General features: G+C 34.8%; 1 protein-coding gene and 2 long non-coding RNA genes across 21 annotated transcripts in view; 2 read left to right on the top strand and 1 right to left on the bottom strand.

The window, feature by feature from the left end:
* Positions 1–8145, bottom strand: part of tpm1 (tropomyosin 1 (alpha)) — a 54396-nt gene extending 46251 nt beyond the window's left edge. For 6 of the 18 annotated variants that reach the window (XR_015525581.1, XM_087310529.1, XM_087310530.1 and 3 more), the window contains exons 1-2: positions 7892–8099; positions 5995–6387 (exon numbers count right to left, since the gene is read on the bottom strand). Coding sequence is in view for 15 of the 18 variants with exons in the window: in XM_087310529.1 (XP_087166655.1) it covers positions 5995–6387; positions 7892–8005 (507 nt within the window). In the remaining 3 variants the exon portion in view is untranslated. 18 annotated transcript variants of the gene reach the window in all.
* Positions 2–14477, top strand: LOC147837890 (uncharacterized). Its single transcript, XR_015526719.1, has 2 exons — positions 2–347; positions 13633–14477. It is a non-coding gene; the product is annotated as an uncharacterized LOC147837890 (long non-coding RNA).
* On the top strand, positions 3709–8131 carry LOC147837891 (uncharacterized). Of its 2 annotated transcripts, none has more exons than XR_015526707.1 (3): positions 3709–4669; positions 4737–6692; positions 7554–8131. It is a non-coding gene; the product is annotated as an uncharacterized LOC147837891 (long non-coding RNA). The 2 variants fall into 2 exon arrangements; XR_015526708.1 differs by having other exon boundaries at positions 7570–8131.
* Positions 14478–20309: the final 5832 nt, after the last annotated feature.

Raw genomic sequence — 20309 nt, forward strand, 5'->3', positions numbered from 1 at the left:
CACACCGGAAGTGCCCATGTTTTCATAGGCGAGCCTCAGACGACGTCATTAGCATAAACTAGAGCGTGTTTCCATGTGAGAGGTGAACGTGTTTCATATGCTTTGTTTTCAGTGTGTGTTTAACGCTTGTTTCTTGCCTGTAGGTTGTTGTGGAGCGAATGTTTAGATGTTAATTGGATGTTAATGGTTGATGTTGATTGACGGGCTACTGGTGCTGAGACTGAGCTGTGGATGGGATGTCAGAGAGGAGAGGGGGACACTTGTGTTATTGAGCCTCCTCGGATATTTTCAAGTGGTGCTCGCTGCGCCCTCTATAGGGACAAAAACAACATCGACATAAACTGATGGTGAGTTTGTTGTTTTGTTTGCTGTATTGAACTAAATAATAATAAAAATTGACTCTTATTTATTATTATTATTATTATTATTATTATATTAAATGATTTATTATTATCATTATATACTTTTTCTGTTTTTATATTTATACACACACACACACACACACACATATACTATTATTATTATTATTATTATTATTATTATTATTAATAATAATATATTGCCGTTAAAAAGAAAACAAATCTGTAATTTATAAATAATTTCTATATATACATACATATATATATATATATATATATATATATATATATATATATATATTTAATAACAATATATTTCGATGATTATTATTATTATTATTATTATTATATTGCTGTTTATTAAACATATTTATTAATTATGTGAATAACTGTACTTATGTTATTGTGCAGGAAACGGAAATGTTTATTTTTTAATTATTTAATAATAATGTCATGATTATCACTAACATTTTCACGATTTAATTAAAAATATATAATTGTAATATAAAATTAATTGCAGTTACAATAATAATTATTACATTAAATAATTTTTATTAACATTAATTGTATATTTGTGTTAATTGTACTATTTGAAACATACATAAATGTATTATTATTATTATATTAACTGATCAATTTCACAAAATGTAATAATAACAGCAATGATAATAATTATTTTATTTTTATTTGACTTGTTGTATAACAATATTTGTTTTATTATTTTACTAATTTGTATCATAATTATAAAACATTATATAGAAATATCGGTATATATATAAATCAATATAGAATAACTAAAAGTAATAACAATATATTTAGATTAATTATTAAACTAACTGTACTTAGCTTATCGTGTAGGAAATATTTATTATTAATGTTGTTATGATTATCACTAATATTTTTCACGTTTTAATAAAAAAATAATGGTAATATAAAATTAATTGAACAGTTACAATATTTAAGTAATAGATTCATTTGGTATTTTTTATTAACATTAATTGTATAATATTTCTGTTTTTTATTAATTTTAGTCATATAAATGACTACTTCTTTTACTACTTGTACAAAGGGGAAAATATTTCTTACATTTAACTTCATACTCAGAATAATATTAAAGTTATTATTATGATAATATTAATTGATTAATTTTACAAAATGTAACAATAACAGCAATGGTAATAATTATTTTACTTTTTATGTTGCTTTAATAAAAATATGTTTTGTATTTTTCTAATTCATTATAATTTTAATATAATAACTACTAATATATTTTATATACAGTTAACATAATATGTTTTACATTATAATACAATAATAAATGTTAATATTTACATAATACATTCAGCTCTGCACAAAAATATAGTATTGTACTTAGAATAATATTATAAAGATATTTAAAACATAAAAAAAAAAAAATATATATATATATATATATATATATATATATATATATATATATATATATATATTAAACAGTAATAATAATAATAATAATAACAATAATAATAACAATATAATTAGATTAATTATTAAAATAACTGTACTAAAATATTAAATATAATTTTCAGTACATATTAAATAATCCATTGACATAATCCTTTTCACATCATAATAAAACTATATTTGTTTATTTTATTAATAGCTATAAAAATAACAAGTTCTGTGGTCTTATACAATGAAGAAAAACATACGCTCTACTCAGAATACTATTATTTAAACATAATAATACAATATATTTTATTATTTAATAAATTATTATTATGATAATATCAATTTATCAGTTTCACAAAATGTAGTAATAATAGAAACAATAAGAATTATTTTTTAATGTTACCTTTGTATAACAATTATAATTCTAAAAAACATTCAATTTCATTTTCAGTATATATTAAATAATCCATTTACATAATACGTTTCACATTATAATACAATTATACATTTAATAATTACATAATACATTAATTTGTTATTTTTATTAACATTATTAGTATATTTGTTTTTTTAATTAATAGCTATAAAAATAATTACTTTTGTTGTTGTATACAAAAGATAAAAGCATATTTTTGCTCAGAATATTATTGAAGTTTTTATTATAATAATATAAATTGATCAATTTAACAAAATGTAATAATAATGATAGTAATCATAATAAATATTTAATTTTATCATTGCATAACAATGTTTTATATTTTAATAATTTGTAGCACAATTCTAAAAAATATTAAATATCATGTATATATTAAATATACTGAAACATAACACATTTTACATTATAATAGAATAATACATACAATATTTACATAATACATTAATTATTTATTATCATTGATAGGAATATATTCTTATAATTAACTTCAGCTCTGTAAAATACAAGAGTAAAAATTAGAATAATATTATGTTGTTAATATTATAATATATAGTTATATATATAAAAATAAATTAGACGTTATTTAGACTCAGTGCAACTTATTTTGCACCCATGATGCAGTTTTGTCAATGTACACAAGAGGGAGTCCAAGTGCACACTATACAAGACCACACTACAAAGATCTATTATTTTTACAACACAATCGACAGTTTATTCTTTTTTAAATGTGCCACTCATAATTAACTTGACTCAATTCAATCTTAAATACCTCTTTTAATTATTAAACAACCAAGAGAGAAATCAACAACCATAAAAAACATTCAAGTTCAAACGATCCTTTATAAGCTGTATCATCATCTTGTATGATGCAAAGCTATGCAAATACTTGCCAAGACTTTTATTTGTCTACTCGTTCAATGCTCTGAATGCAGTTTAGTGTTGAATCTAAATGGAAGTTACATGAAAGACTTCCAGCGGTTCAGTGTTTCTCGAAGGGCAGAGCCGAGGAGCTGAAGCAAATCTTGACCATATAAAGCACTAAGCTAAATATATATCAGCCTGCCTGCTCACTCTCTTATGTCTTGGAATGCACGTCTTATAATTTAAATCATGAATGGTGTAGTTATGTTCACATACCTTTACTAATACTCCATCTTTGATCTGAGGTATGTGGATTGTGTTTACATTACTATGCCATATAGGACTGTTTAACCTGGTGTTACTGATCACGAGTGATGCGCGTAAGTAAAAAACACGTTGTGTGACACCATTTTGGTTTTACTTTTCTTATGGAATGACGTATGATGATGAATATGGAGGCTCGTTTCCTGTCTCACGGTTCTAACTTTCTTTAAATCTCAAAATTTGTCCTTTTCAAAATTGCGAAATTAGCCTATATATATATATATATATATATATATATATATATATATATATATATATATATATATATATATATATATATATATAGCCATCGTTAGCTAACATATCGAGTTAACATATCGCAACTTTGGCGTTTTTCTTAGAATTGTATATCTCACTTTTTCACCTTATAAATTCATAATTCTGAGCAAACATTGTGTAACTTTCACTTTTTAAAATCAGAATAGCTATAAATGCGTAATTCTGAGCTCAACGTTCACAATTTAGACGCTGTTTCTTAGAAGTCTGATTAACTTTTAATTTAGACTTTTTTCTCAGTTTCTCTTTTTTTCAACTCAGATTTTTCTTAGATTGCAAAATAAATTACGTGTAAACGACAAATTACTTATAAATAATAAATTACAACTTGTTTATCACAATTTCAAGGTATCAATGCGAAATTCCAAGCCTAATTCCATTTTGCAGTATTGATGTTTATTTCCTCAGAATTTCCAGCCTGATCTCTCGAGGAAATGTAACTATTTTAAATGTTGTCAGTTTAGCGGTTAATTCGTACGAATTGGTACGAGTTCAGTTGTACGAAAAATGTGCGATTTTAAAAAGGAGGTGTGGCACCCAACCCCGCCCCTAAACCCAACAATCATTAGGGGATAAACAAATCATACTAAATTGTATGCGATTTCACACAAATTAGCTACTAAACCAAAAATTACGAATTGCTGTGAGATTGTGTTGGAATTTCGACATTTTATCCCGCAATTTTGACTTAAACTACAATTGTATTATTAGTAAATTATCTCATAGTTCGAATTTGAGGCATCTTGCAATTTTAACAAAAAATCCTGATGATGTATTTGACCATTTCAAATGATACTCTTTTCTGTGAGCTAGCATCTTGTAATTTTGACTTTTTATCCGAATTGCAACTTGTATCTCAAAATTATGACGAATAAAACTTGCAATTACAAGCTAACATCTCAAAATTCTCACCTTTTCTCAGAGTTGCAACTTTGTTTCTACTGTATCACACTTGTACTTTATTTTGCAACTTTGTATCTTTGTATAAACTCAGAATTTAGATTTGTTGTCAATCTTCGAGGAAACTAAACTGTTTTGCGTTTTGTCAGTTTAGTCGCTAATTTGTCATATTCGTACAGTTCAGCTGTATGAAAATGTACAAATTTTAAAAGGAGGAGTGGCACCCAAACCAAACCATCATTGGTGGATTAGCAAATAATACTAAATATTATGAGATCGTAGGGTTTCAAAGGAATTAGCCACTAAATCAAAAAGTTAGGAATTGCCGGGAGATTGTGTATTTTATATAGATTGAATGGAGATTGAATATTTCAACATTTTATTTAGCCATTTTGACTTAAGCTAACAATTGTGAACCAACATCTCACAGTTTTTCCTTTTATTTTATTCAGAGCTGTGATTTATCTCATATTCGAATTTCGGACATCTTGCATTTTTACAAGTTTATTGCTACCATATAACGCAGTTTCAAATTAAACTGTGAGCTAGCATCTTGTACTTTTTTTTACTTTTTCTTCGAATTGCAACTTTGTATCTCAAACTTGTGACGTATAAAACCAGCAATTACAAACTTTTTAACAAACTTGCACTTTATATTGCGACTTTGTGTCTGAATTCTGACAGCCTACACCTTGCAATCTTGAGAAAAAGTTAGAAATGTAGGGTGCAAAGTCAGAATTAAAGCCAGTTAACTTGCAGTTATCAGAAATCTAGCCGGAATCTTAAGGTTTGTGTGTGGGAGTAATCAAAAATGAGATTTGTTTGTTGTTGATCGCCTGAAGAAACTATTTTACGTTATGTCAATTTAGTGGCTACCAATTGTACGAATTCGTACAGTTCTGTTGTACAAAAATTTACAAATTTTATATGGAGTGGCACCCAACCTCGCCCCTAAACCAACCATCATTTGGGGATTAGCAAATTGTACTAAATTGTGATTGTGTGATTCCATAGGAATAAGCCACTAAATCAATTGCGTTTTCCCCTTTGCTTTCTCGACATTAATTTCCTCGAGTCTTTCTTAAAGATTCTAACTTTGTTTTTCTCTATTTTGACTTGTGAAGTTTATAACTTTTGTGTAAAAATCCCACATTTCTGAGAAGAAAGTTAGACTTGTAAAAAAATTTTTTTATTAAATTATCCTGTGGCAAAAACAGACTTCAATGGTGTTATATGTTTACTTTTTAGAGTTCTCCAAGCGACTCCACAAGCACAATATCCACAACCATTCTCACATATGATGAATGACAGACACACAAACTAATTTATAAAGTGCCATGCCAGAGGTGTGAGGAAAAGATGCGTGAAGGCGGTGTGCATTAAGTAACCAATTCCTTATATACTCACATCTGTGGCTTTCTTCTCAGCTAACTCCAGCTTCTCCTGAGCATCTTTAAGAGCCTCAGAGTACTTGTCGAGTTCATCCTCAGTGCCCTTCAGTTTCTTCTGCAGTGCGAGCAGATCATCTTCAAGCTGCGCGTGATTGAGCGATTGATTGACAGCAGTGAAGGGCGGGAAACAGAGTGCGCAAGTGGAGTGGCGGGAAAGGGACCGACAGAGAAAAAAAAGACGGAAAGAAAGAGAAGTTAGGACAGGAATTACACAAGAAAATACCTTGGTGGCGACCTCCTCGGCGGTCAGGAGCTTCTCCTCGACGCTCTGGTACTCCTCGAGCACTTTATCGCGCTCGTCCTCGGTCACGCGCAACCTCTTTTCCAACTGAATTAGTTCGTCTTCTAACTACACATGCATAAATGACAGATTTCATAACAGATGAGGTAAACTTGTGTTATAATATATCACATTAACAAATAATGTTGAACCCTTCATGATGTCCTGTTTGTGGTCTCCAGCGAAACATAAGTTTGTGGAAATCGTATAACTGAAGTTTAATTTATACCTACTTTACCACAGAGGGTGGAAGAGTCCAAATATCATCCAAAAGTGTTTTGGTTTGGAATATTTAAAGTAAAACAGGATTTTAAAACTATTGACTGTTTAAAAAAGCAGACTATAAAGCGATTAACGTAAAACTTAAAGGGAATGTTCACCCAAAATAACAGTTCTGTCATTATTTACCCACAATTATTCCAAACTTATTGGAGTTTCTGTCGTATGTTGAACTCAATGGAAGATATTTTGTTGGAGAAAGGTAGCCAAGAACTTTTTTCGAGATTTTTCTGCTATAAAGGTTAATTGTTAGTGTTTTGGGCGAGGCAGTGGCACAGTAGGTAGTGCTGTTGCCTCACAGCAAGAAGGTCGTTGGTTCGAACCTCGGCTCAGTTGGCGTTTCTGTGTGAAGTTTGCATGTTTTCCCTGCCTTCGCGTGGGTTTCCTCCGGGTGCTCCGGTGTCCCCCACAGTCCACAGACATGCGGTACAGGTGAATTAGGTAGGCTAAATTGTCCATACTGTATGAGTGTGTGTGTGGATGTTTCCCAGAAATGGGTTGTGGCTGGAAGGGCATCCGCTGCGTAAAAAACTTGCTGGATAAGTTGGCGGTTCATTCCGCTGTGGCGACCCCGGATTAATAAAGGGACTCAGCCAACAAGAAAAAATGAATGTTAGCCTTTTGTATAGAAAAAGAGTATACTATGGAAGTCAGTCATTATTTCCTGACTTCCTTTGAAACAAGTAGAGGATGAGTACACTGTAAAAATTATACGATCAATTAGTCATGACATTTATTTTGAGTTCAATATAACTTATTAAATTAAGTTAAGCATGAACTAACTTAATTTTATTAGTTATGCAAGCTGTTTTAAGTCAGTCAAACATAACATAAGTTCAATGGACTCGTAAAGTTAATTAAATTGAGCTTAAAAAATTAAAGCAACCTGGATTTTTTTTACAGTGTAGGCTACATTACAACAGAAATCGTATTTTTGGGTGAACTATCCCTTTAAGGTTATATCATCTATAGTCACTACATATTTTTAAACATTTTGAATTTTAATTTTACAGAAATATCACTGGAGAACCCACAACAAGAATAAAACATGAGGGTTAGTAAATGTATGGCTATTTTCCTGCACTATTTAAATAAATAAAAAGTAAGTCAGCATGAACATGGCATTACAGTAACAATATTAGGGCATCCTTTTAATGATTATTCGTTATTTTACACTCCTCCTGTTATTATAATCCACTCCGGCGCAGTAATAATCCATTTACCAAGAAGCGCTCGAGACCGGCGCGTGCGCATTAAGGAGAACTTTTTAAAAGTCCTGATAAAAACCGCAGACCTGTTTGCTCCTGTCCTCCGCTGCCTTTTTATCTCCCTCAGCCTGCTCAGCTCTGTCCAAGGCGTTCTCCTTGTCGAGCTTGAGCATCTGCATCTTCTTCTTAATGGCATCCATGGCTGCTTTTGGGGTTGTCGGGCTTTGAACAGATAAATTTCCACAGAGGAGCGACGGTCAGAAGCGCTTGGGACTGAACGCAGAGCCGGAGTGCGAGTGCCCGCTTCTGTGCGCGCTCTCAAATACGCACGTTCACGGGAGGGGTGACTGAATTCCTCTGGACATTCAATACTTTTTTGGAAACAGCCGCAATGGGCTGCTTCTCCAGGCCCCGAGTATTTTTTTATGGATCTGGGTGGCGATTCGCTGCTGCTCGACATTTGACCGTTTATATGCCTATATAAGGGGAGTGATGGGCCAGGCGAGCACACGCGCTCGCAGCGGGATGGAGACGCGTTTCCGACGCGCAGAACCCAAAACTGAGAGCTCGAGACGCAAACATCGGATTGGGGGTTAATTTTATTGACTTGAAGGAAAATGTTATGATAAATTGGAGCATCTTCTTTAAATATATTTAATTTTATCCATTGATGTCTGTATGTTCGTTGGATGCTATAATTGGATTTCTTTTGTTTGCCTATGTAAATATTTTTATATTCATAATTTTTTCTTATAACTTTTATAAATAAATTATACATCTGATGTTACATAACAAAGGTATTTTTCTTTTTAGATAATTTGAATATCAACGATTTTAAATAGGCTTAAATTTTTCAGTTAAATACTTTGTTATATGTATTAAAATAATTAGGTATTTGTATTTATTTTATTATTTTTTATTCATTGCAATATTTAAAAAATAATAATTAGTAAAAATAATTAATAATATATTACCTGGTACATATTACATCCAGAGAAAATAAGTTAAAATTAGACACAATTTTATTCATTAATCTTTTTAAATTATTTTTAATTAAACAGCAGCGTCTTAGAACTGTATATATATCAGTCAGAATTATTAGCCCCCCTGAATTATTAGACCGCTTGTTTATTTTTTCCCCCAATTTTTGTTTAACGGAGAGCAGATTTTCTTAACACATTTCTAATCATAATAGTTTTAATAACTCATTTCTAATAACTGATTTACTTTATCTTTGCCATGATGAGAGTAAATAATATTTGACTAGATATTTTTCAAGACACTTCTATACAGCTTAAAGTGACATTTAAAGGCTTAACTAGGTTAACTATAGGCAGGTTAGGGTAATTAGGCGAGTTATTGTATAACGATGGTTTGTTCTGTCGACTATCTAAAAAAAAATTGCTTAAAGGGGCTAATAATTTTGTCCTTAAAATGGTGTTTAAAAATTCAAAACTACTTTAATTCTATCCGAAATAAAACAAATAAGACTTTTTCCAGAAGAAAAAATATTATCAGACATATTGTGAAAATTTCATTGCTCTGTTAAACATCATTTGGAAAATATTTTAAAAAGGAGAAAAAATTTTAAAGGGGGCTAATAATTCTGACTTCAACTGTATATATATATAATAAGCCTATTCTGCTCATTTAATCAAAATACAGTACAAATGGTAAAATTGTGAAATTTTATTGCACTATTAACAAAATGTTCAAAAGTAGTTTACAATTTATTTATTAATTTACTCTAGTGATTTTTTCAAAGATTTCTTCAGCCATACGAACATTCAGAAATCACTCTAATATGAATTATTATTATTATTATTAATGGTAATAGAAATAAAAGCAATAATGACTGGAGTAATAATTTCATTTGAAATTACATACAATAAGAAAGAAGTTATTTAAAATAAAAAAAAATAATTAAATATTGAACAATTTTTTTTACATATAATAAATGTAAAAATAAAATAAATAAAAAATGTAAATACAATTTTACATTTAAGAAATGCTGCCTTGATGAACAAAATATTTTTCTTAAAAAAAAAAAAAAAAAAACTGACCCCAAATAATCACACACACACACACACACACACACACATATATATATATAGGGCGACGCAGTGGCGCAGTGGGTAGCACGTTCGCCTCACAGCAAGAAGGTTGCTGGGTCGCTGGTTCGATCCTCAGCTCAGTTGGCGTTTCTGTGTGGAGTTTGCATGTTCTCCCTGCGTTCTCGTGGGTTTCCTCCAGGTGCTCCGGTTTCCCCAACAGTCCAAAGACATGTGGTACAGGTGAATTGAGTATGTTAAATTGTCCGTAGTGTATGAATGTGTGTGTGTATGTGTGGATGTTTCCCAGAGATGGGTTGCGGCTGGAAGGGCATCCGCTGCGTAAAAAAAACTTGCTGGATAAGTTGGCGGTTCATTCCGCTGTGGCGACCCCAGATTAATAAAGGGACTAAGCCGACAAGAAAAGGAATGAATATATATATGTATTTTCAAACTTTCACATATAATATGATTATATCAGATATTACAGAACAAAAAAAAATCTTCAAATATACCCTTAGACACGTGTATATTTGTCAATTTCTGAAATGAAAATATTTTTTCTGAGAATAGTGAAAAATTTATTAAATTAATAGTAATAATTATTATTATTTTTATAATTTAATAACAATATTATCACCATTAAAATAAGTTATTATAATATTTTTTATAAAAGATTAATATACATCAGTGGATTGTGTGACCCTGATGAACTAAGGGGGCATTTCAAGGTCATTGTATTTTACTGTAATATTTTAATTGTAATAAATTACCATAAAACATCAATCACACTCACATAAAACTGCTGGATTAGGAGTCTAAATGATAAAATATCTCTATCTGATCTGAGTCTTATCAGAACCCAAGCATGTCTTTATTTCAACAATAATACACGTGAACAAAACCTCTGCATGGGCTTACAATGTCATCAGCAGCCTTTATGCCTCCCATGACAGATGCAAGAGGGGCTTTGTTTGTTTCTTGGTGTAAGCGAGTGCATGCGCGGACTCTCTCTGTTATCCTTCAGTCTGCCCTTCTCCTCCTTACAAGCTTCTCAGAGTATTTTTAGGGCACTCTTAATGCCCGAGCACCTGGTCCAGTCTGTAAATTGTACATTTCCAAACACTTACACATGTGGTCAAACATAATGCGATAATTCCCTAAAATAACCCCATGTCTCAAATATAATACCCAGTTGTCTTGTACTATTTTTTGCTTTGTTGAAATAGTGCAGAAGCAAGTCATTCTTCGTGTCGAAAAAAATGACTGATTTCCATAAAGGTTTCCTGATTCCAGAGAAAAGTAATTGTATGTATTATAAATTATATATTATTAAATATATATTATTATAAATCTTTTTAATTGCAAGTGCATAACTTTGTAGGGGCAGCGCGGTGGTGCAGTGGGTAGCGCTGTCGCCTCACAGCAAGAAGGTCGCTGGTTCGAGCCTCGACTGGGTCACTTGGCATTTCTGAGTTTGCATGTTCTTCCAGTGTTGGGTTTCCTCCGGGTGCTCTGGTTTCCCCAAGTCCAAAGGCAGGCTCTTTAGGTGAAATAAGCTAAATTGGCTGTAGTCTATGTGTGTGAATAAGAGTGTATGGGTGTTTCCCAGTGATGGGTTGCAGCTGTAACACATATGCTGGATAAGCTGGCGGTTCATTCCGCTGTGGCGACCTCTGATTAATAAAGAAACTAAGCCGAAAAGAAAATGAATGAATGAATGAATAAACACAACATACAAAGCCATCAACAACCATCCTTTGAACATCATTAAAGGGAACAATAGACATTAAGTCTGTATTTTGGAAAACAAATTTCTGATTTGGTCTTTTCTAAATGAAATGCAGACCTCTAAACCAATTTTTATTTGAAAATGTCGCCTACCAACTCTTTGACAGATTAAAATGTTTTTCTCAAAAAGAAGAGGTTTCTGACAGTGTGAGCTGATACTTGAGTTGATCCTTGGCTTTGTTGGACTCTTATTAAACACTGTTTACACGAGGATCATTTTGGATTAGTCCACAATTCCCCATATACACATTTATAGAGACAGGCCGGGTAGAGATGAGAGGGGAAGTGTTATCTGAAACCCTCTAATATTCAGCTTTCTCCAAATCCAACTATTACAAATCACACAGTTTACATGTGGAGAAATACCAGCCTGATCTCACAAGGAAATGTAAGTATTTTATGTTTTGTCAGTTTAGTGGCTAATTCGTACGAATTCGTACAAAGTTCAGTCGTACGAAAATTTTAAAAAGGATGTGTGGCACCTAACCCCACCCCCCTAACCCCAACCGTCATTGGATGATGAGCAAATTGTTCAAAGTTGTACGAATTAGATTGTACAAATTTATACGAATTAGCCACTAAATGAAAAAGTTACGAATTGCTGTGAGATTGCGTTGGAAATACGCAAGAATGAAACAGACTGATGTACATGATTATCCTTTTGTATCCAGCATTATAAAAACACCAACGTATGAAAGATTTTTCCCCATGGAATTACAATAAAATAGATTATTAAACACTCATAATACCACTTTGAATTCACAATTTTGACGTTGTGATTTTGACTTTTCACATTTGTATGTATCACAGCAATCTCACGACAATTTGTAACTTTTTGATTTTGATTTTTCATTTTTTTAAAGAGAATTGTGAGATACATTAAGTCGGAAATTGCAAGAATGTCTATAAAATCCATCCTGGTACATATTTGTCTCATTGGGAAAATGTGCTCTGTTGTACATTTTTATGAATTGAGAATTATGTGCTTACAGTTACATATGGCTGCATTTTATTTGTGACACAAACGCTACGGGGAGCTACCGCTGACTGCTTACCTTCGTATGGCTTTTCTGGTGTCTGGTTTGCGCAGTAGCTCACAGCGAATGGCGCTAGACTTGGGAGGCGGATCGTTGGGGACCGGGGTTTGAGTCTGACGATGGATGGAAACCAAGAAAAATAAAACCCAAAAAAGCAGCGTGAGGTCACAGTAGACGCATGCCGGTTGGCTTGTCTTCATGTGTAATATGTCATCCCTTCCCTAAACACAACTGATAGAATGTACACGGTGCCCTCTAGTGTATTAGTGGAAACAAAAATCGTAAAAAGACGAATTCGAGGGTACATATTTATCCGTTCTCAAAAATGTAGCCCTGGGCACATATTTCCAATGAGCCAGGGTTGATAAAAACACAATTGAGTGAAATGAAGTCAAATTTCTGATGAAATATGAAAAAAAAAACTGTTTATTTCACTATTTTATCCCATTTTCTTTTAATTGTGATAAATAAGAGGCAAAATTGTGAGGTAAAAACTAGCAATTGCATGTTATGTTTACTTTTTAAAATCCTGTTGCAGAACAAACCATCCATACGCAAGAATCACGATAAGGAAAGCTGGATTTCCCGTGGAAAGGAGACTGTTTATGTATTTATGTTGAAGTCCTCTGGGTATGTGATGGTTTATCATCTCTTGTCATCATCTCGTATGGTAAAACTCATTGGTTTTATGACACATCCACGCTGCCATCAGATGCATGTTTATCTAAATCTCCAGACCCTCGGGATGTGGCTTTAGCTGTCCTTTCCCAAACTGCTATTAAATACACAGAGGGGAAAAGTCAACTGTTGTGTCGTTTGGCTGTAGTTCAATATCGCGTATGAATTTTGAGTTGTAAACAGAATTACAAAGCAAACAAAGAAATCACGATGATCCATTTATAAAACATGCATTATTTACAACATCTAAATGTATCTTTGGTGTTTCAGACTACAGTATCTCCTTCGGGCTCTGCTAATGACGGTCCGGAAGTTTCTGAGGGAGGTCACACTTAAGCATGTCTACTGAGGATTATGGAATGAAAGGCAGAGGAAACCAGAGAAGCTGACGAGAACAAGAGTCCTTTTGCATCTGATCTTCATACTTTAATATAGAACTGCACATTTAAAGTTACGGTATATTTTAAGCCGTGAGCCATATTCAGTGATACTATTTATTTATAGGGTTTTTGATTTGATTTTGATTGATTTGGTTTGAGTGTGGACCTACAGTGTATCATTTGTCTATAACCATTTGTGTCATCTACCTATATGAATGATACTGTAGTTTAAATCATTATGCTTAATGTAGATTTGCAGTATTATATTGTGTCTGTAGACCACAAAATCAATCCTAAGTGTAATTTTTTCTGAAAGCTGAAAGAATAAGCTTTCCATTGATGTATGGTTTGTTCAGATAGGAAAATATTCAACACGATCACATGGGAATTTGTAACTTTAGTGGCTAATTCATATGAATTTGTACGATCTCATTTGTACAATGACGGTAGGGTTTAGAGGTGGGGTTGTGTGCCATGCCTCGTTTTTAAAATCGCACATATTTGTACGACTAAACTTGTACAAATTTGTATGAATTAGTCAATAGAGAGATCAGGCTGAAATATTTGGCTGGAACTATTTGAAAATCTGGAACATGATTATTCGAAAAATGTAAGTGAAGTTTTACAAACAAATTTCGAGAGGAGCATGTGATTGCTGCTGGTCTCTCATCTGTAATCAGCAATAATCCAATCAGATTGATTCAAGAGTACAATAAATAGACCAATTTCACCCTACTACGTAATCTTTTATTTGGACAAGCCCCCCTTCCACCCCATCTCCTCCTTTTCCTCCCTTTACTAGGGGGAGCTCTTGAGACCTACCTGATCTTGGACCCCCTTTATGTGCTTGTTGACCAGGCAGGAGCCCTATGCTCAATTATCTCCGAGCTTAGAGTTCTTTCCCGGGACAGCATGCCAAACCTGCTAATAGCGTCAAGCAATATCTAAGCTGAACTCTTGAAACATTGAGAAAATCTAGTGCTTATGCACATTACTAATAAAATATGAGTTTTGATATATTTACAGCTGGACATTTACCAAATATATTCATAGACCATGATATTTGGCATAAAAGAAAAATCTATCATTTTGACACTTGCCAAAAATGTACCTGTGCAACATTTAAGAGTCAATTATTAAAGGGGTATCACATTTCAGACTGAAGGGACTCTGTAATAGTATACTGCCACCCCTTATCAAGCTAGCAACTCCCTTGTAACTACCTCCTGAGACATTGGCAGTCTCCAAGAACAAGCTAGTAACTCCTAAGCAATGCCCTAAAATAACCCAGAACTCTCATGCATCTCTTAATTAACACCTTGACGACCACAAGAAACCCTGACAACTTCCTAGCATCGTCCTAGAAACCCCAGAAAACTTGATATAGTCGTCTGCAACTATGCAGAACATCCTACAATTGCCTAGCAACCAGCAACCACTCACAACACCACAGTAAGCAATTAGGATGACCCCGTGGTTGCGTCCAAAATCACATACTTCTGTACTATATAGTACATCAAAAACGGTATGCGAGCTGAGTAGAATTGTATTTCAGAATCATAGTAATCAAAAAACAGTATGCGAGAAGTACCGGGATGACCTACTACTTCCATAATTCTGAAGTACGCATTTGATGAAGCTACGCTATCCCATAATGCTTTGGAAGATAATTCATGAATGGGAATGAAGCGATGAAACTGACTTGGGTAGGTCACGTGATAATGACCTATGACGTTATAGCTGTGAGACGATCATGTTAACCACTGCGCCAAAGTTTTTAGATCATTTGAAAAATCCAGCAAAACGTAATCCGTATGACCCTCAATTAATCTCTGTGGAAGGAATCCAGAAGTTTCCCAGAGAACCCGTTCTCAGCAGCTACGTTTCCATCCACCTATTTTTATATGCATTTTGGAACATCGCATAGAAAACACTTAATGGAAATGGCAATTTTGAAAATGCGCATAATAAAATGTAGCATAAACATTTTTATCAGATTGGAAACAAATTCTCTAAACTACAATGGAAATGCATTTACCAAATAAGATCCAGAAAGTGCATCAAACATTTAATGTGATTTCGCTTCAACAGATCATGTGATGACAAAATTGGCGGAATGTGACAGATATGTTTGGGTAGATTTTGAGGTCCGAACAATTTTAAATGTTATATACGAGAAAGAAGTGACGACCATCCTTGATGGAAAACATCAACGGAACTCGCAAATCTTCCAAGAAATGCGAGCAGAGATTCTAAAAGGATCCCAGCAGACACAACATCATATGACGTTAACATTAGGTTAGATTTAGGTCTACAGACAATATTATTTTGACGTCCAATAATGATGTGAAATGATGTTGATATATTGTTGATTTTAGGTTGTTAGAAAGTGACCAAAATCCAATGTTGAGCCAACAACTTAAACCAACGTCATATTGATGTCAAATACTGACATTTATTCATCAAGTATGGCAACCAAAATCCAACGTCTGATTACGTCAAGCTGTAACATCATTAGATGTTGATATTTTGTTGTTTTTCGATTGCGTTGGAAAGCTACCAAAATGCAACGTTCTGTCCTATATTGAACATAGATTTCGGCCTGATGCTGGGTTCTGATGTCAACCCAATTTTCCTTCCCAAACAAAATGCAACGTCCCTTCGACATTGGGGTAAATGTCAATCTTATGTCATGTTGATGTCCGGTGCCTGCTAGGATTGGTCAAACCACTCTTAAGCAAACAAGATGGCATGACTGTTGTCTAGTCATTTAGCACATTACTTTCGTCTAGTGTTCTGAGACACAAGTAATTACATATGAAAAAAGTCCTTCTAATGCAGCGACCTCCACAGGTTACCCAGATGAAGGCAGTTGTTTGCTGAAATGCGTAGGTGCAGTTTTAAGGAATAGCCATGCCAATTAAGACTTGTTAATATTTTTCCAGATTTTTTGAATGCCTTGGACTGATTTTTGCTGTAACTTCCATTTAAAAAAAATATTTGGCGCCAGTTTATCAGCACGTAATGATTTTGATCTCTTGGACTTGTTGGATGGAAATGGTGATTTCTTTGCAAATGTTTTTATGCAATATTCCAGTTTTGCACACATATTTAATTTGCATCTTTGGATGGAAAACATGGCGAATGTCAAACCGAACTTTCTAAGGAGTCTTTGGCCCCCTTGGATACCATCTGAGCGGCTCTGGGAAATTGCAGTGTGTATATATAGAGCGGATTAACCAGTGCCATGCTGGGGTAAATTCATCCTGGACAGCAAATAGAGACGGGGTGTGTGAGTGGCAGAGGTGCAACCCGACCCTGTCGCAACACACACATATCAAGGGGGCGATGACACACAAGCGTACACTTGCTTGCACTCTCTCATGCCAGTGAAACCGAACCCCGCGATAGTTATCACAGGAGGAACGACCAGACACATGTGCATTTAATAACAAGCTCATGTATCGCTTACACTGAGGTTTCACCAAGGCAGGCTGAGTTAGTTTACAACAAGCTGGAAAACTGAAAACTCTATCACCACTCGTGTAATCAGCAACCCTGCTTTATGATAGTTTTTATGTGTTCAATCTCCTCCGTGTCGTGTCTCCTGTACAGTACAGAATGCGGTCAGCTTGCCAAGTTTACATAAATCTTTGATAGCTAGCAGTATGACTCTGAAGTGCTGGACCGTGTGTTTGCAGGTTTTCTTTCCAACAAATTCCATAAAGGCTCGTACACACCGAGACGTCTTCTGCTCGCGTTTTCCGTCGACGTTTAACGAGTTGTGACTAAATAAAGGGCGCCACTGTGATCATGCACACCAATGCGCAAAACGGCAGGCGTAAAAGTCATGTTTTTAAGAAACGCCTCATGCTCGTTTTTTTTTTTTTTTTTGTCAAAATCAAATCACTTTTGTTGTCACATCATCAGCAGCATGTGTGCTATGGTGCTGGCTCCAGACAGTACAAAATACAGACAGTGCAAATACAACGACAATGTAAAATTGACAGTACAATGAATAGGTGTCCACATGGTGTAGGCAATGTTGTTTCAAGTATGGATTGGTTAAAGTGCAGTGAATGCTACATATTGATGGTGTGCAGTGAGGAGTATTGAAGAGTCTGTGTGGGGTGTGTTAAGTGTTCATCAGCCTGATAGTCTGAGGGAAGAAGCTTTCCTTCAGCCGGCTGGTGCGTGACCGGATGCTGCGGAACCGTCTTCCTGAGGGTAGCAGAGAGAAAAGTCTATGGCTTGGGTGGCTGGAGTCGCTGATAATTCTCTTGGCTTTCCTCATGCACCGCCTGGTGTAGATGTCCTGGAGGGAGGGAAGCTCACCTCCTACTACGCGTGCAGCAGTTCGCCTAATCCTATGTAGGCCTTTGCTATTGCTCCTGGTGCTGTTTCCGTACCAGGTGGTGATACAGCCAGACAGGATGCTCTCTACAGTGCAGGAATGAGCGGAGGATGTGGGGGCTCATTCCAAACCTCCTGAGACACCTGAGGAAGAAGAGGCGTTGTTGTGCCTTCCTCAGCACTCGCAACACGGCGGTCATGTTTGGCACCATCTTAATGACGTATCAAGATGGCGCCACGCCAAAACCTTCTCCACTAATCAGGTTGGCACTTTTATTCACGTGCACGGAGCTGCTGAAGTTACAGTAAACGGCACTTAGAGGTGCTCTAGCGCAAAACTGTCAATGCGAGCGCACATTAAAGAAGATGCCCAGAGGCGATATGAACGTGGAGCTGCTTATTGCTCTGGTGAACAATAATCATTTCTTCATCGCTAGAGCTGCTACTTGAACCATCCATAACAACAAGTGTGTCAACTTTGTCTTCTTCTTCTGTGTTACAAGCTGGTGTCAGAAGTTTAAAGTTTTGTAGCGCCATCTAACCTCAAGGAGTGATTTTGCATACTCTTCTGCTCGACGCCAGCGAAAATCGATTGGGATTGAATCCAGAAAAATGCCTTGAAAAATGTTGACGATAAACGCAAACATCCCGGTGTGTACGAGCCCTAATGTACAAAATGCAGCCATATGTACCCCTGGACACATATTTTGCGGTTCTCAAAAATGTAGTCCTGGGCACGTATTCCCAATGAGCCTGTGTTGACATATTTTGGGCCTGATTTATACTTCTGCATCAAACACACGCATATGTTCTGGCGCAGCCTTCGTGAGGTCGCATAGCCCTCGCTGTGGCTGATGACGATGCTGAAGCGCTCCTTTTTAAAAATTTAAGCCACTTGCTCTCCTCTGTGTGATAAATGCAAAGGCGCAGTCGGGACCTATGGTCATATATTTTGGTCCTGTCCAGAAGTATCTGAATTTTGGAAAAGTATCTTCGGACTTTACTCCCAGGCTTTTGAAATGGACATAAAAATTGATGTAGAAATAGCATTGTTTGGATGGTCAGACCAGGCTCTAACTTGGCCTAAGCATCAACAACTCTCCTTTATGTTTGGCATGGTGTTGGCCAAGAGAGTGATTCTGATGGAGTGGAAATCCACAACACCTCCAAATTTTTTTAAATGGTTAGCTGAAATGGTTTCTGCCCTCAAGTTGGAAAGGATACGCTTCTCTAGATTTGGCAAACAAAAGTTGTATGACAAATCATGGGGCCCCTTCCTCAGATGTATAGGTTATTAATGTTTCTGTAATATTTTTTTTTTCTGGTAATATTTTTTTTCTTCTCTCCACTTCCTTTTTACATGTTATTCTATTCTGTCTCTTATTCCATCAGTCTGGCTAAAATTTCTTTATTGTTTTGTGATGGTGCTGTAAAATTGCTGTTATGTTTGCTTGTGTTTTGGTGCATGTTCTAGTTAGTATAAGGTAATAACACTGAGACAAGTTTGTCAACATATATATATGATGTACATTATTTGGTGTTATGTTCTTACAAAAACTTCTATAAATAAAGTATAAAAAAAATAAAAAATTTAAGCCACTTGTACATTAAGGCACTTACTGCCAGCTAGTGTTTCGGAAGTGTTATTGCAGGGCAACACAAACAGCACGGAAAAGTATAAATGCATGGAAACGTGCAAGGTATGCGTCACGGGTCACGCGGATTACTCATTGCAGAAGTATAAACCAAGGTTAAAAACACAAGCAAGAAACTGCCACCTATTGGCCTGGCAAGCAGAATACAGCATAGGGGTCATGAAAAATTAATGGGGATCATTTTGACAACACTACCATCTGTTCTTGACGCTTTGGCTGTGTCCGAAACCACATACTTCCATACTATACAGTATGCTAAAATCAGTATGTGAGCCGAGTAGTATGTCCAAATTCCTAGAATTGGAAAATCAGTATGTGAGAAGTACCCGGATGACTTACTACTTCCGGCGAGACTCTGAAGTGCGCATCCCATGTACGCTGCACTATCCCATGATGCCCCGCGAGAGAATTCATAAATGGGATTAAAGCGACGCAACTGACGCAGGCAGGTCACGTGACCATGAAAAAATGTCGGATGTAGTACGTCCTAATCCGCTTGTTAAGTGGTGACGTGTTTGTGATGTATGTAATACTGTTTCCGGGTCCAACCCGACATTCA

This window comes from Danio rerio, chromosome 25, assembly GCF_052040795.2.
Source record: "Danio rerio strain M-AB ecotype USA chromosome 25, GRCz13ab, whole genome shotgun sequence".
NCBI lineage: Eukaryota > Metazoa > Chordata > Actinopteri > Cypriniformes > Danionidae > Danio > Danio rerio.